The sequence below is a fragment of the Hermetia illucens genome, chromosome 6, assembly GCF_905115235.1.
Source record: "Hermetia illucens chromosome 6, iHerIll2.2.curated.20191125, whole genome shotgun sequence".
In the NCBI taxonomy this organism is placed as follows: domain Eukaryota; kingdom Metazoa; phylum Arthropoda; class Insecta; order Diptera; family Stratiomyidae; genus Hermetia; species Hermetia illucens.
The window spans coordinates 65,583,380-65,599,210 of record NC_051854.1 but is presented as its reverse complement, the minus strand read 5'-3'; the positions used below and the strand labels follow the sequence as shown (position 1 = coordinate 65,599,210).

General features: G+C 39.4%; 1 protein-coding gene across 12 annotated transcripts in view; it reads left to right on the top strand.

Moving 5' to 3' along the window:
• The window catches only part of LOC119659689 (unconventional myosin-XVIIIa), a 426,534-nt gene that overhangs the window by 344,458 nt on the left and 66,245 nt on the right, over positions 1-15,831 (top strand). For all 12 annotated transcript variants that reach the window (XR_005250364.1, XM_038067926.1, XM_038067928.1 and 9 more), the window contains one exon: positions 4,089-4,316. Coding sequence is in view for 11 of the 12 variants with exons in the window: in XM_038067926.1 (XP_037923854.1) it covers positions 4,089-4,316 (228 nt within the window). In the remaining variant the exon portion in view is untranslated. The remainder of the gene's footprint in view (positions 1-4,088; positions 4,317-15,831) is intronic.

Here is a 15,831-nt window from a genome sequence, read left to right as displayed (position 1 = left end):
GTGATACCTCTATAATTGCTGCACTGTGTGATATCTCCCTTTTTATGTATGAGACAGATAATGTCTCGTTGCCAATCGTCAGGCATTGATTCGCTGTCCCATACCTTGAGCACAAGTTGATGAACCACTTGGTGTAACTGGTCGCCTCCATATTTAACCAATTCGGCTGTAATTCCATCGGCTCCTGGCGATTTATGATTTTTTAGCCGATGAATTGCATGGACTGTTTCTCCTAAACTTGGTGGTGACAGTATTTGTCCGTCGTCTTCAGTTGGCGGGATCTCCAACTCGCCGATGTTCTCGTTGTTCAGTAGCTCATCAAAGTACTCAACCCATCGCTCTAATATGCCCATTCTGTCGGAAATCAGATTTCCCTCTTTGTCTCGGCAGGATGAGCACCGAGGTGTATAAGGCTTCATCCTGCTGACTTGTTGGTAAAACTTGCGCACCTGGTGCGGTTGCTCCCTGTACTTTTCTAGTTCACAGACTTGTTGGTTGTCCCAGGCTTCCTTTTTCCGTCTGTGAAGTCGCTTCTCCGCTCGACGGAGTTCGTGATAAGTCTCTGCACGTGCCCGCGTTCTTTGAGAATGCAACATTACTCGGTATGCGGCATTCTTCCGTTCCGTTGCTAGCTTACATTCATCGTCAAACCAGTCGTTCCGACTCCTTTTGCGGCTGGGACCAAGTATGCTTGTGGCCGTATCCATGATAACGTTCTTCAGGTGATTGTGAAGATCATTTGTTGATGCTTCATCTCCAGGTCCTCTGTTGACTGCGGTTATTGCGGCATCCATTTCCCTCTTATAGGTGTCGCGGAGGGTTGTGTTGTGGATGGCTTCAGTGTTCACTCTCACCTGATTGTCAGAGGGGATTGTAGATGGTGTCGTAATTCGAGCTCGGAGCACTATGCCAATGAGATAGTGGTCCGAGTCTATACTGGTCCCCATATATGGTCTGACATTCATCAAGGCTGAGAGGTGGCGGCGTTCAATCAGCACGTGGTCAATTTGGTTGAAAGTGGTCCCGTCTGGAGAGGCCCACGTATGTTTGTGGACCGCTTTCCGCGCAAATCAGGTACTTCCAACAACCATTTCGTGTAACCATGCTAATTGAATAATCCGCAGTCCGTTATCATTTGTTTTGTCGTGTAAGCTATGGGAGCCAGCGTATCGCCTGAATACGGGCTCCTTCCCTACTTGGCTGTTAAAATCTCCAAGTATGATTTTGATATCATATCTGGGACAGGCTTCGAGGGTTCTTTCTACTGCCTCGTAGAAGGTATCCTTCTCCGACTCTGCAGTCTCCTCTGTAGGGGCGTGAACGTTTATGAGGCTTATATTTCTAAACATAGCCGTTCGCTTATGTTTTCAAAGCCTACAAACCTACTCCGAGCCTATGGTTTACTGGATGACCGCTATAATATATGGTGTAGTGGCTCTTCTCCAGGAAACCGGTCCCTGTCCATCGCATCTCTTGCAACGCTGTTATATCAGCCCTATATTGGGACAGGGTATCGGCTAGCTGCTCATCAGCTTCATCTCTGTACAGGGAGCGCACGTTCCATGAGAAAATGCGCAAATCGTTGATCCGTTGTCGTTGCCGGGTCCGTCGTTTTAAAGTCTGTCCTGTCCGAAGCTCCTGTTGTGGCTTCGTAACAAGTTGTTTTCTGTGTAGAGTTGTCAGCCCTACCCAACCCCCAACCTGGAGGACCAGTTGGTACATTTTGTCCCGTTTTTAGGCGCGGGACATTCGCCTTCATCCTTCTCCGTCTGCAGCTTTTCGTTAAGAAAGAGCTCCCAGCGGTCACCACGTGGAGGTGGAGATAGAGTTTGGTAGTAGGGCTGTTGGTGTTGGTTCAGCAGGCATTTCCCAGGTTTTATGCTCCATCGTGGGTACCAATCCACGTTTCGCCCTGGGACCTATACTACCCTTTGACCACCAAAGTTTTCTAGATTCCTGAATATATGTATATCCTAGTAACGGTATAGATAATGAAAATTTGCTTCTAGAGGTTTAATGACCTCAATAATAACATCAAACTAAACGGATGATTGAAATAGTACTCTAAACCCAAATATGTTTAATCTAAATGACAAATTCCTTGATAATACCGAAGATAAATCAACGGGATATTGTAAGGAAAATAAAAACAAGCAATATGGATGCTTCGAGTGTGAAAGGTTTTATGTTATTCTTATGTGCGGTGGTTTGGATTACATTTTATATTGCCTACATTTTGTTGCCTACTCCCTTATCCTTCCGCTGCTACTAAAAACTAGGCCACTAATTCCTAGCAAACGATTTCGTAGACCATAAATTCTTCTAAATTTCATGAGAAGAGGTTTACCAGTTTCCAAGCAAATTAGGAGTGGCAGACAGACAAACAGATTTCCTCTGGTGTATACTGGAACCGTTGCTGGAGCATCATGCACAATGTTGTAATCAATCTCCCGATTCCGTAGGAGGCCTCGGTAGTGGTTACTCCGACGATGTAGCATTGGCTGTGGTTACGAAGCATATAGGGGATGCTGAGTTATACTGGTGCGGAGTTATTAGTGCTGCTAAGGCTTAGTTAGAAAGCGCTCTACTAACATTAACATAAGACAAGTTACGCTTGCATCAGGGCTGGGAATTATATCATCGCTTCCAAGTCAGCCACATTGGGAATGATGATAGACGTGAAGCTTAGCTTAAGACAATAACATGTGCAACACGCTTCCGACAAGGCATCCGCGGCGAGAAGCATTCTCGAAAGGACATAAGACGGCTCCCGGTATACATACAAGCTTTTTGTGTTCAGGCTGGTATGGTCTATTTTTATGGTCTAAGTTTATCTCATACAACGCATACAAACTGAGCGTAATCTATAGAAAGGCAGCTGCAATCCCTGCCATCGGGAAGTGGTTGGATAGATAGCATGCGGAGATCAATTACAATCTTATTCAGTTCGTCATTCACGAGACATGGAGATTATCGTCAGTACCACTAAAGGTTTACGTTGGACGTTTCACCTAATTGCCCACACTGGGATCGAATCCCGGAACACCCAGAGCATGTTTGTTCTTTTTCAATGTCCGAGATTTATGGACAAGAGGAAGAAAGCTAAAGAAAACTCTAGGGGGAAAATATAATGTGAAAAGTGATGGTAAGCTAGGTGAATTAAGATGCAAAGAACTTCTTAATCTCATCTATCCAACGTAGACCGCGAGAAGCAAATGATGGAAAGGAGACCTACCTAGATAGCTGACTTCCTCTTATGAGTGGTTCCACAGCGCCAGGGGTGTTGGGGGTAGTTTTAGTGCGGGAAGATCGCAGAGAGTAGCCTGGTCAAGAGAGGGTCTTCTGAAGATTTCCACCTTCTTGCAAAAAAAAACAGACAGGCAGACATTGAATCGATTTTAATACTTAGTTTATGTTGATTTTGGTGTTCGTGACTATCACATGAAAACTTCTCAAATTCAGAAAATATACGACACATCACGAAAGTATTTTGGCCCGACATTGCTGTATACTATAAGGCACACAGGTACACTTATTCAAAGGGTAAGTCAGCTACTGATAAAAGAATCAGAAGCAAAAGCGGCACTACATTTGATAAAGTCGATCTTCTTTGCTGTGTTGTGTAATAGAAGCCATTTTCACAATAACCTGCAGACGAAGGCAGTCGAATAGGTTCATTTTTTCAGGCGCACTGATCTGTGGGGATGCACTACAAGAATAAACTCTCCGTTTTTTGACAAAAAGTGCATATCTTACTTCATCCTTCGGGAGGTCTAAACGCAGGTTTCTGATATGTAGAGAGCAATTGCCATTTAATTTTTCACTTTTAAGTGAAATGCAGATGTTTCTATGATGATTTCCCACCGAAATCCGTTTTTTGATCAAACTCATCCAAGGATGATACTGCATTGTGTTCCCGAGTTTATTTTATATTTCAGCTTTACTCAACTTTTTACCGTCTCAAATAGCCAACATTGGAACTCATATTTCACTTGAAACTTCATTCTTTAAGATAAATCATCAAATGTTCATAATTTTGAATGCAATTAAAATAAGCATATTTTACGTATATCTTTTATCCTTCATAGGAGTTGGCTGTTCGTTGTATACAAAGAAATGTCAAAGCGTTCCTTGCCGTTCGCGATTGGCCCTGGTGGCGTCTTCTGGTACGCGTTACTCCTCTTTTGAATGTCCATCGTACCGAGGAGCAACTTAAAATTGCTAACGATGAGCTACAATCACTACGTGCCAAATTGGATAAATCCGAAAATGATAGGAATTCATTAAAGACAGAAAATGATAAACTAGAAGCTAAGGTAAGTGGAAGTTTTAAGAATACGATAACATTTACGAGTATAATAAAACACAGTATAAATTTGAACTAATGGTTGATCGAGAGTGGAAGGTGAAATGGTGACTTCAGTCAGATACATATAGTCACGTTCTGTATTCAGTTTGCAATTGACTGCATCAAATGAATAACTAATAAGTACTTCGTTGCTCATAATTACTGAACAAATTGTTTTTGCTACTGTTATTCGCAATTATAAATATGTGTGATCCAATTACTTTGAATAAAAAAGTTCCCTGAAAAGCGCATATCCATGATCACTGAGAGATCTTTAGATTAAAACAGTCACCACTGGACATGAGGGAAGCAAACATTAGGATAACATACTAAAGATTTCTCTATCGATGCTTGAAAAAAAACATCCTCTAGTTACAGGAGGATAATTTCAGAACTCTTTTTTTACTTCTATTAAATTCTGGTCTAATGTATTGGGTATGGGTACAAGTTTCCGCCGTTTTTCAGCCTAAGTTAAGATTTATTTGAACGAAATGTTAAGTGATGCAATATTATGTGCGACCCCATCTTTCAAGCAGTATACGGATTCCTCTAGCAAAAAATTCGGGGTCGTTCGACTCGATCCATTCATTGAGCCAGTTTACAATGCGTTCGTAAGAAGTAAACCGCTCTCCAGAAAGGGCTGACTGCATTGACCGGAATAGATGATAACCCGAAGGTGCCATGTGTGGCGGATACGGCGAGTGGGGCAAAATTTCCGAATTCACTCCTTCTAAATATTTCTGGACTGGTTTAGCAACGTCTAGTCTGGCGTTGTCATGCAGCAAAATGTGTTTATCATGTCTACCGTCCCAATCCGGCCGTTTTTCTTTGACAGCTTAATTCAAACGCATTAGCTACTGTCAGTAACGATCGCCAGTGGTATTCTCAGAGGGTTTAAGGGGTTCATAATAGATGACACCCTTTTGATCCCACCGGGATTATCATAATAAATTTATAATGCGACGATGCGACGCAGAAAATCTTTTCTGTAGCTCAAAAAGCATCTCGAACGTCACCAAACGTTTTTCCATATCCCGCCCCAGTTACCTGATTTCTGGACAATCTCCATCGCGTGCCAACGTTCATCGATGGTCGATCTGTCAACATTCAACTCTTTGGAGGAAGGATCAAGGGTTCGACATGCGTCTTCATCCAATAATTCTTGTAGTTGAATATCATCGAATTTGTCGGTGCCCCTTCGACTCACGTCGAAATTGCCACTTCAGAGTCGTCCAAACCACTCTTTACAAGTTGTATTTGATGGAGGTTGATCACCGTAAATATTGCCTAATACACGACACGTTTCAGCCGCACTGTTCTTTGAGTGGTAATACGAATGTTGTCATTTTTGACGCCAGATGAAAATCTTCGTCTTATAGATACCAACGGTATTGAGTGCTTTATGAGATACAATAGAAATCGTCGTTTCTTTTATATCCCTACACCTCTGTCTCCCTAAAGACTTTGTGTGTACTTGGAGGATTCGAACCAAGCTAAAATTATGAACTTACAGACGTTAGGGAATTAATGTTGGGATTACATCTCCCAAAGTGAACTTTGAGGTGTCTTGACTTGGATATTGGAATCCTTGTTGGGTTTCAGCTGCCCGTATTGTGAGACTCCGAGGTGGAGGCTTGACAAGAGAAGGGGAAAGGGAAGGGGGAGTTCTTCTTCAATGAAAAACTTGGTTGCCATCGACATCGAAGAAGTTAATAGATGAGCTGAATTTGTGAGTATAGAAAATAGTGTACCGTCTGTCACCCCGCAGAAAACTGGTTTGAGACGATCGACGGTAACGTTGACTTCTTTCCCTTTTAATGTAACTCATGAGATTACTTTATATTTTATTCGAGTTAGAGTTATCTTCAGTACTATATGTGCCTTTATTTTCAGGTCTGTAATGTGGTTTAAGGTCTTGTAAGAATCTGCATATGGATGCTTCAGAGGCTTTTTGATCCCATTGACAACTTTAACTTTCTGGTGATTATCCGTTGGAGTTAAGCGGACGATTCCCATATACTCTGTAAGAGTTTCTAGATAAAGCGCTACATACCTCGAGGAACATTCTAGAGCACAATGAATTCAGCTTATATTCGTAAGATTGTTCTCTGAATCATAGAAGCTCCAATGTCCTTTCGTTGCTGTTCATAATCCGGGTAGGGCAGTGAGCAGCATATTGAACGACTCATTTAAATTTTAGCACATAATAATATGTGTCTCATCTTTCTACCATTCCGCTTCAAGTGGAGTGATAGGACATTGTCCAAACCTCCATACAACGGACGAAATGAGCCAACTCTTGAAAATGATGGCTTCAACCTGCGACTTTTTGTTGGTTGCCTTATACAAAGCATTGTCAGTAAAATTATTTTTTTTTTCCAAGTTCCCGTTCGCCTACCTGTTCTGACACACTTAGTCGAGCGAAATAACGTTGGCCCATTTCTTGGTGACTCGTTCGGTTTCTCAAAGTCAGAGGTTGATGGTCCGGGGCGAAGAATCCTAATGGTGGTATTTAATATTAATCGCCACAGTTCGAATGAGATTGGATTGCGTAGAAGTGTTTACCGCTCAGTGATGATTTTGACGAGTATGACAGTACTGCCGATTCTCAGAAACGCATCGGTGGGAAAAGTTTTCTCGGGTTATTGCTTTAAACGAAAAGGGAATGTCTTATTGTCCAAACAGATGATAAGATGGCAAGCCTCCACCGTAAGTTATTGAAAATTCTTTCCCATATGTGTTGTAGCATTGCAGCACAAATCAAATGGCTCCCAAATGCTTTCGTGAAATTGGTCAAACACCGGTTCCACGGTATAGTCTGATGCATTGCTCTTGACATCTGCCACAGGATGTTTGCTGACTGCTTATACTGCTCATTACATGCAACGGAAACCTTTTAAAAGTCTGCCGTTCACAGGGTGAAGGTGTTTTCTTGTGCTTGACACTTTTTCGGAAGTCATACAGACGAACTTGTGGTTCAGCTGCTTTGTAGAGAATTTTTTAGTGACAGTTGATTATTGCTTGAAACTTTTTGAGTCTTGGGAATTACGGTAATCTATGTTCGTTTCAAGGCACTCGGTGTATCGGTGGAGGTAATTCTGAGTGCTATACGCTATATTTGACAAGATTAAGTCTGATTCTAAATTTATCAAAATACTCGAAGATGGCTCTCAAGTGGCTCTTGTGTATTTCTGGTTCTTTGGAAGCCATAAAAGTATAATAAGGGATATATGCGAAACTGTAATCTAAGCTTTGCAACGCATGTACCCGTGGAATATCTGAGCCACGTTTCTTAACCCGAAGGTCATTACAACGACTCTAACGAACGTAATGTTGCGAGTATCGTGGTTTTGAGATAGTATCTGGAGATATGGCTGATATGATTTTCTGGCAGTTTTTACAAAGGCGCTATTCGCTGTTTAGCTTACAAGCTAGGTGTAGAGAAATAACCAAAGTGCCTTTTAGAGAAGGCACATTCTCTCATCGGAGATGGCCCGGAAAATAATTTTTGGTCAATTTCTTTGGAGAAAGCCTACATGGGCCCTTTGTTACGGATGGGCTATTAATAAAAATGCGATGATAGAATGTCTCCTGGATTTACAGTGTGTTTTCTTAAGCCGGGACGGTGAGATATTCCCCAGTGGTTTTATGGTAATTGATGCCGTGGAGAGAAGTTTAGTCGTTCGATCAACGAGTTTCTTTTCCCCACAATTCAACATGAAATATGATGCGATCGAAGGACAGCCTGTAGAATATTTGCCACCCACTCGAGAGTACATGTGGGACATAAATAACTATCAAGCATTTCCCTCCTTAGGTAGCGTTTGGGTTACTAGCATGGTTGGTATAGGCGTCAGGTGTCAAGGTATGACCGAAATGTCCATTCCTTGATCCTACAAACCGGATTTCTTTTTTTAGTATAACGAGATATTAATTGATCTTGAGAATAGTTTACTACATATGATGCCATAGTATTGCGAGCTTGCTGATGTTTGACCATGTGGATGATGGCATTCAGGATGCGGTTCTCGTCTCCGGCTATGGAAATTGGATGAATGATCTAATTTCTCACAGAATTTCCAAAGTTTCTTTGTGGAACACTTCAGATTCGATTTTTCCTGCGTGCATGTAAATAGTTTGATTTCTTCCAGTGACCGTTTCATGGCAGGAGGATCATACGCTGCAGCAAGCGAATACCGTAGCCGAATTTGGTGTAGTAGGCCCCCAGAAATTGGCATTGGTAGAAAACGTGCCACCCAGTAAGTGTCTGTGGCGCCAATACACCTCAATTATCTGTCATCATCATCATCTAGCGTCTCGCATTCTGGGTTTATTAAAGGTATGGACAAAAAATGTTCTCGGCTGTTTAACAAGCCCGAATGTTCCACTAATTTGACGCTTCACGTCGCGAGAGGCAAAAGCTCCCTTAATGGTTGACTTTTGCCAAGTAAATCGGTTTTACAGCCATTGAATATAAACCCACTTCTTCGTGAAGCTTAGGGTGACCATGCACTTTCTCTTTCCCTGTTTTTTTATTTTTCCGCTTTTCTTTTTCTGTGTATACCAAAACCTGGTTAAAATCGATTCAATGTTTGTCTGTCCGCAACACACTATTTACTCACAAAAGGCTAAACCAATTGTTACGAGGTTTATTGAGAAGATGTGGCGATAATATAGCAAATAGCGTCATTTTGTGTTGTAGTTAAGGGTGGAGGCTCCCCGTACATATGAAAGGGGGATATCCATTTTTTTTACCGAATATGGTCATGTGGAGTATCAAATGAAAGAACTCGGCCAACTGATCCCATTTACGATATTGGGTGAAACACAGGAGAGTGAGGGTTCAAAATGTGTGCCCCAAAAAGTGAAATTGATCTTGTTTTGAGAACCTATCCAGCTGAAAAATCTGAAAAAAATCACAATGGCGCAGCTAATACGAAATCGAGCCCTCAAAATATATTTCCTTCCGATCTTTGCTCAAACAAAGTTAATAATAGCATACTGCCATATTTTATAAATTTACCCGAAAATCAGTCATAAGTTCATCCTAGAGTTACAGAACGGACGCAACCCAACTATTATTGACGAAGTATTCAAGGTCAAAGTTTTGCGTTTCAGGTAAATTTACTGCGCTCTGAAACGTCAGTATGAATTACTTGAGGTAGACATGTGCATTTTTTTGTATTTTTGATGAAGTGCTGTGTAAAGAAGAAGATTATCGTAGCGAAAAACTGCGCAGTCAAATACGAACATTCATATCCATGTTCAAAACAAGAATATAAACCCCGGGTTCATGATTCAAAAACTGACACTTATCCATCAAACCGTCAGCATCTTTTCTTAGTATTCGCCGAAAGTTTTTAATTGGATGCAAGAATTATTCTTGAAATAGCATTTTTTTCTAGGAAGTCATTGGATCACAGGGTTATCCTATGCATGCTAAAAGTCCCTTATATCACATTCAATTTTGATTTCCTCCATTCGTTCTAATGAAGGCATTTATTTCTTTGCAAAGTTTAATCTGTTGAATTTATGGATTTTACTAATTACATCCTCATCCAGAATGTGTTCTATGCGAACCCAATTATGGAAATCCTTGCGTCACCGTGACTCGTTTCCCACGTAATGACGATTTTTTTGCTGGAATTAATTTGAGTTAAGATTCAATTAATTGTTGTTTTCCGCTATATTATGGCTTTGTTCGGCGAGGACTATTTGGAGTTGTTATTTGTCAATATTGGCAATATTTGGATGAAATAGAATTTTAGTTGCATTCTCTTTATCCAAGTAGAGAGTCGATTTTATTGAAAAATTCTATTCTTGAATTATGGACTTAAAGGCAGCTTGATGGTGATCCAAAAATCAGAACCGGAAGAGAGTATTTGTTTGAATGGTTGGAATGAAAAGTTTGTAATTCAATTTTATAGAACTGCAGGAAGTGGTTCGTTTACCAAGCAGAAAATTTCTAATCCTATCATGCTTTAAGGGGTTTTTTCTATGTGACGATTTCAAAAAGTCAATTTTTTCTTTTATACATATTTTGAAAGCAGAATATGTTGAGAGTATACTGTAGAAATGTCAGATCGAACTTTAAAACAAGTCGGAATACCGGAAGCTCGCGCTTCGGGTATAAAGGTTTTGTGTTCATCTTATGTAAGAGACGCACATTTTTCTGTCCGTATATAGTTACAAATCCAACATAATCCTTCATATTTTTCCAAACTACGAGACATACGTACATATTACAGCCATAGATGTTAAGATCACCCTAAACAAACAAACTGCCTATTTCCGAATACTGTACACATATATGCACGTATCTAAATTTATCGTACCCATATTTCCGATTTACGTCTTATATCTAACTGAATTAGGCACTACCCGCAAAGTTCATTAGCACGCATATATTATATACCCACATACACACATGTCTGGTTGACAAATAACTAAAAAGCTAAAACAAAATAATTGTCTGCGACCCAATTCATAAGAATTCATTTCGTTGTGGCATTGACGAATTGATATGTGATGATGACGTCATGCGGGTTGTAGAGTGCACGAAATTCACAAAAAATTGTAAAGTTTCACCCCCTATAACTTTGTTAATAATAGTTGGATTTTCTTCAAACTTGACCAAACTGTGCACTATATTCTTCATTACACGCATGCCAAATTTTGTACTTCTAGGATGAACATAAGGGGGGGGGGGGGTACTGGGTAAATTTCTAAAATGTGGAAATATACTATTATTAACTTTATTTGCGCAGATATCAGAACCGGATATATTTTGAGGCCTAAATTTCGTAGAGATGCACCACTGTGATTTTTTTCAGATTTTTCGGTTGGATAGGTTCTGGGAACGAGACCTGTTACACTTTTTGCGGGTCATATTTTGAACCCTCACTCCCCTCTGTTTCATCTAATATCAAAGATTCGAAAAGTACTAATTGAGACCTTTCATTTGATACCCTACATGGCTACATTCTGTGAAAAAAAAATTTGCACCGTCCATTTACATGTACGGGGAGCCCCCCTTAAACTTAACACAAGATGGCGCCACTTACTGCATGTAAAGGGATCACCAGATTACATACTCTCACCAATTTTCGTGACAATCAGTCTAGCCGTTTCCGAATAAATCGGGTGTGACAGACAGACAGACAGACAGACAGACAGACAGGCAGACGGACAGACGGACAGACAGACACCGTCTCGATTCTAATAAGGTTTTGTTTCACACAAAACCTTAAAAAAACGAAATACCAACTTACAGCAAATAGACGAGCACGCGGCATTTGTACAAAATGAAAACTTGAAACGCGTTTTTCTGGAAACCGCAATTTTTGTAGCTAGTGAGAAGCAATGACATTTTTACAAATAATGCTACAATAGTTCTGATCCGTACCACGATTATGTATGAATGAAATGAAAAATAGACCCGATTTTGATATTTAGTAACATAAAATTATACTATTGTGATCAAAAAGTAAGGTGAAATTGTTATTTAAAATTCCCGGACATTATTAAGGAAAGTAAATGTTTTTCCTAGGTTGGTAAAACTGTCTATAACCTTTGCCAGGCGTCTGTTAAAAGGTTTAATTATCTCCGAGTTACAGGTATTTTTGTGAATAACCAAAAGTTGACTTTTCAATTTTTACATTGGGTGATTTTGTTGAGCAAAGAACTTGCGTCAAATTTTGGTTGCGGAACGAATATTCTTGTGCCGACACGTTGAAAATGTTGCGGAAGGCCTTTGGTGATCAAACTATGGCACAGAAAAATGTTTATAAGTGGTACAACGAATTCGAAGCGTGGCGAGAACGCGTTGAAAACAAACGGCGCTCTGGACGACCATCAACGTCTATCGACGAGAGCTACATCCAAAAAATCAAAGATTTGGTGCTTGAAAATCGTCGATTGACAATTAGAGACCTCCCTGATAGTGTTGGAATATCATTTGGCTCAACCTAAACGATTGTGAAGGATGTTTTGTGTTTCAAACGGGTCAAGTCTGGATTGGTGGCAAAATCGCTCAATTTTTTAGAATTTTTTGCATTGGTTCTTCGCGACTTTTTTGCCAAAAACTCGACTCACATCATTCCGCAAGCACCGCATTCGTCTGATTTGGCCCCCGTGCGATCTTTGGCTATTCAGGAAACTCAAAAGGCCAATGCGGGGATGCCGTTTTGACACGATTGAGGAGATAAAAACCGAATCGAAGAAGGTCTTGAAGGCTATACCGAAAAAAGACTGGAAAAAGCGGTGGCAAAAGTGCGTTTTATCGGACGGGGATTACTTTGATGGGGATGAAACTGTTTTGGAAGAATAAATAAAGAATTTACATTTTATAAACAAATTCACCTTAATTTTTGATCACAGTAGTAATTGTTGTTCGGACGATAGAGACAAGTATTTAGAATAAGAAAATGTTTAAATTATTGTTTTTGGATTACTAAATATTGTGCCACAATGACCTTAAAAAAATACCAACGATTATCAAATTAGTTAGTTGAAAAATTTGTAACATAATTCAAGATCCCAATAATAACATAAAAAGATTGAAAAGTTACCACAAAAAAATCTAAAATAAATCGGGAAACCAGAAGCTGGACGCTTCAGGTATGAAAGGTTTCTTGTCATCATCCCTCCCTCCTGCTAGAACTATGTCAAAATATCCACCATTGGGTGCTAATGACATTCAAAATCTTAGAATTTGGCACATTATAATTTTGTTAATTGTAGTGCGATTTCCGTCAAACTTGGTAGGATCATGTTCTATACCATAGTCTATATTACCGCAATTTCATGATTCTAGGTTCAATCACTAAGAGTTATAGTTACATACTATTATCAAATTCATTTGAACAAATGAAATATCCTTCATACTGATATTTGATTTAGCTTAGGCGCCATAAAGTGGAAGTTTCCTGATTATTTTATTTTATTGTGAATTAAACGTCAAAACTAAGATCAATTTTGAAAAAAAATAATTATTTAAAAATAATTTTTTAAAAAAATTATTTAAAAAATAATATTATTTGATACCCCACATGACTATATTTGGTGAAAAAAAATTACACCCTGCTTTTGCATGTTTGGGAACCTCCCCTTAAATTCCACATAGAATGATGTAATTCACGTGAGCGTTTATAGTTCCCACCGTTCCACCAAATTTGGTCTCAATAGGTGCAACCGTTTCTGAGAAAAATGCGTGTGACAGACAGTAAACCGATTCTAATAAGGTTTTGTTTTACACAACACCTTAGAAAGGTTGAAATGTTGAGCATCCCATAGGAAACCCCCTTAAAGTCGCTAAGAGTATCTTTCCGTTCGTTACTTCACTTCGAATTGCTACTGCTAATTTTGATAATTTCATTAAGAACCCTAATCTAAAAGAAAATTTCTTGTCAAACCAAGTTGATAAATAGGTTTTTCACCCAGACTAGAGGAAATATTCATCATTTTTTACATCAAGTCGCTACACTAAATGCACTATCTATCATCCACGATTCATGAATGAAAAAAAAAATAGTTGCCAAATCCAGTGCAACATGATTAATGATCATGTATGTTCCCTTTCCCACAGTGATGGATGCATATGTTCCGTTCATCTTTTTTGGCCACTGTTCAAATTTTCCGACTAGATTCAAATTAACTTGTTAAACATAAAATAATTGCGGACTTGATTTCATGAATTTTCTAAGATGTTCCGCCATATAAGTGAGTGCGATGGAGTGTTACCCACTCTTTTCCTGTAGCTTACACCACGAGTTGCGGCATTCACTCTGGTGTAATATTTTATCCGTGGTTTAATTCACCTCTGCAGTATCATTAATAAAACTCACTAAGAATTGCTTGATAATCCAAAATCCACAGCATCTTTTTCTGTAAAGCTATTTCTTGAACTCCTACGGTCCATAAAAAATATTATGGCTTAGGAGCTGTTAAACAGTTCTCAATAATATCTTAAGATAAATTTTCCAAAAAAATCCTGTGAAGTTATTGTCAATATTTGTTTATTTTCTGAAAAAAATAGGCTTTGAAATCTGAGGAAGGTCTGCCTAGTAATTCTTTCAAAATCAAGACAGCCTTTAAGACCACCCACCCCCCGTTAAAAAAATTGCCGATGGAAACAAATCAGCTATATCAGATTCGCTTTATTACACCTTCATTATTGAATTTCATAAATAGTCAGCTGATCCCCATCGCTTCAGCCCGGGACGTCTACATTCTGTTTCTCAAGACAAAAACACTGAAAATGTAGGATGCAAAAACACACTTCACAAAGAAAATACCAACATGTCGTGAGATTTCTTAATGACAAGAACCCTCAGTGGCACCAGCAGCATCTTTTATTATGATCGCATTGGGCCGCATCTTCTCTGCGTGCCAAAAATTGAGTAATCTCGACACACCCGCATCATTTCGTTAGTACTCTTGGGCAATACAAAAGTTCCAACGATAATCGGAAGATGCTATTGAGCAGGCCAGCTCCTGGGCTGGGATGGAGCTGCAAAAGATCTTTGCAATTCGATATGACCTGCCTACGAGAATAAGTACGAGTTCATAAAGTGCAATTCCTTCATTGTAGTCGATTGATATGAATTGCATGGATGCTTGCATGCTTGGCTGAAGGTGCACAATGGCATTGTCAAATAATTTGCATACACTCGGCATCAGATACTGATGTTCATATGCAGATAGACATAATTTAGGGCGGAAGACGCAGCGTTCATTACATGATTTTCCTTGTAAATCTGCCTGAGTTTTCGTGGTAGGATATTGCAGCTGAAGCGATCTGGTAGCTGGTTTCTGTCTTAATCTGATTCGCATTGGATGAATAGACGTAGACTAGGTTTTGTTGGGAATTTTATTTGTATATTTCGGAGAATCAACAAAATTGTTCGATTACATTTGGCATGGTGTCAAGTTTTTGGCTGTTAAAAGGAGATTCAATAAATTGGCTTTCCATTGAAAGTTTGTATGTGAGTTTATTTTAGCAAAATGTTGGGAGGAAATGGCTACTTAATATCGTAAACGAATAATTGCAGAATTTTGGTAATTCGTTATGAACGGTTTGAAACGATCTGGCTTTTTGGCACTTTAAATGTTTTGGATTCTTAATATATTCGGGGATATACTTGTAAACATTTCCTGTTAAAATTATAGATAGAGTCCGGAAGTATGGAATGCTAATGAACTTTAAAGCTGTACTTCATCTGCCTGCTCGTCAATTTCGTTCTGTGCAGGACTTTTGTCATTCATATTTCTGACTATTCTTTCAACTAAATTGCAGTTTTCGTTTTTGGCGGTATATGTGGTCGCATTAATGATGAAGCTGTACAGTTTCCAGTCAATTAACTAACATCTCAACATTTTAGATCTACGAAGGAAGCCACCACCTTCGTAAAATAACATAAATTCCCTAGTTTCATCAAAGATATGACGGGTAAAACGTCCAAAAGCAAGCCCCCGTCAAAATC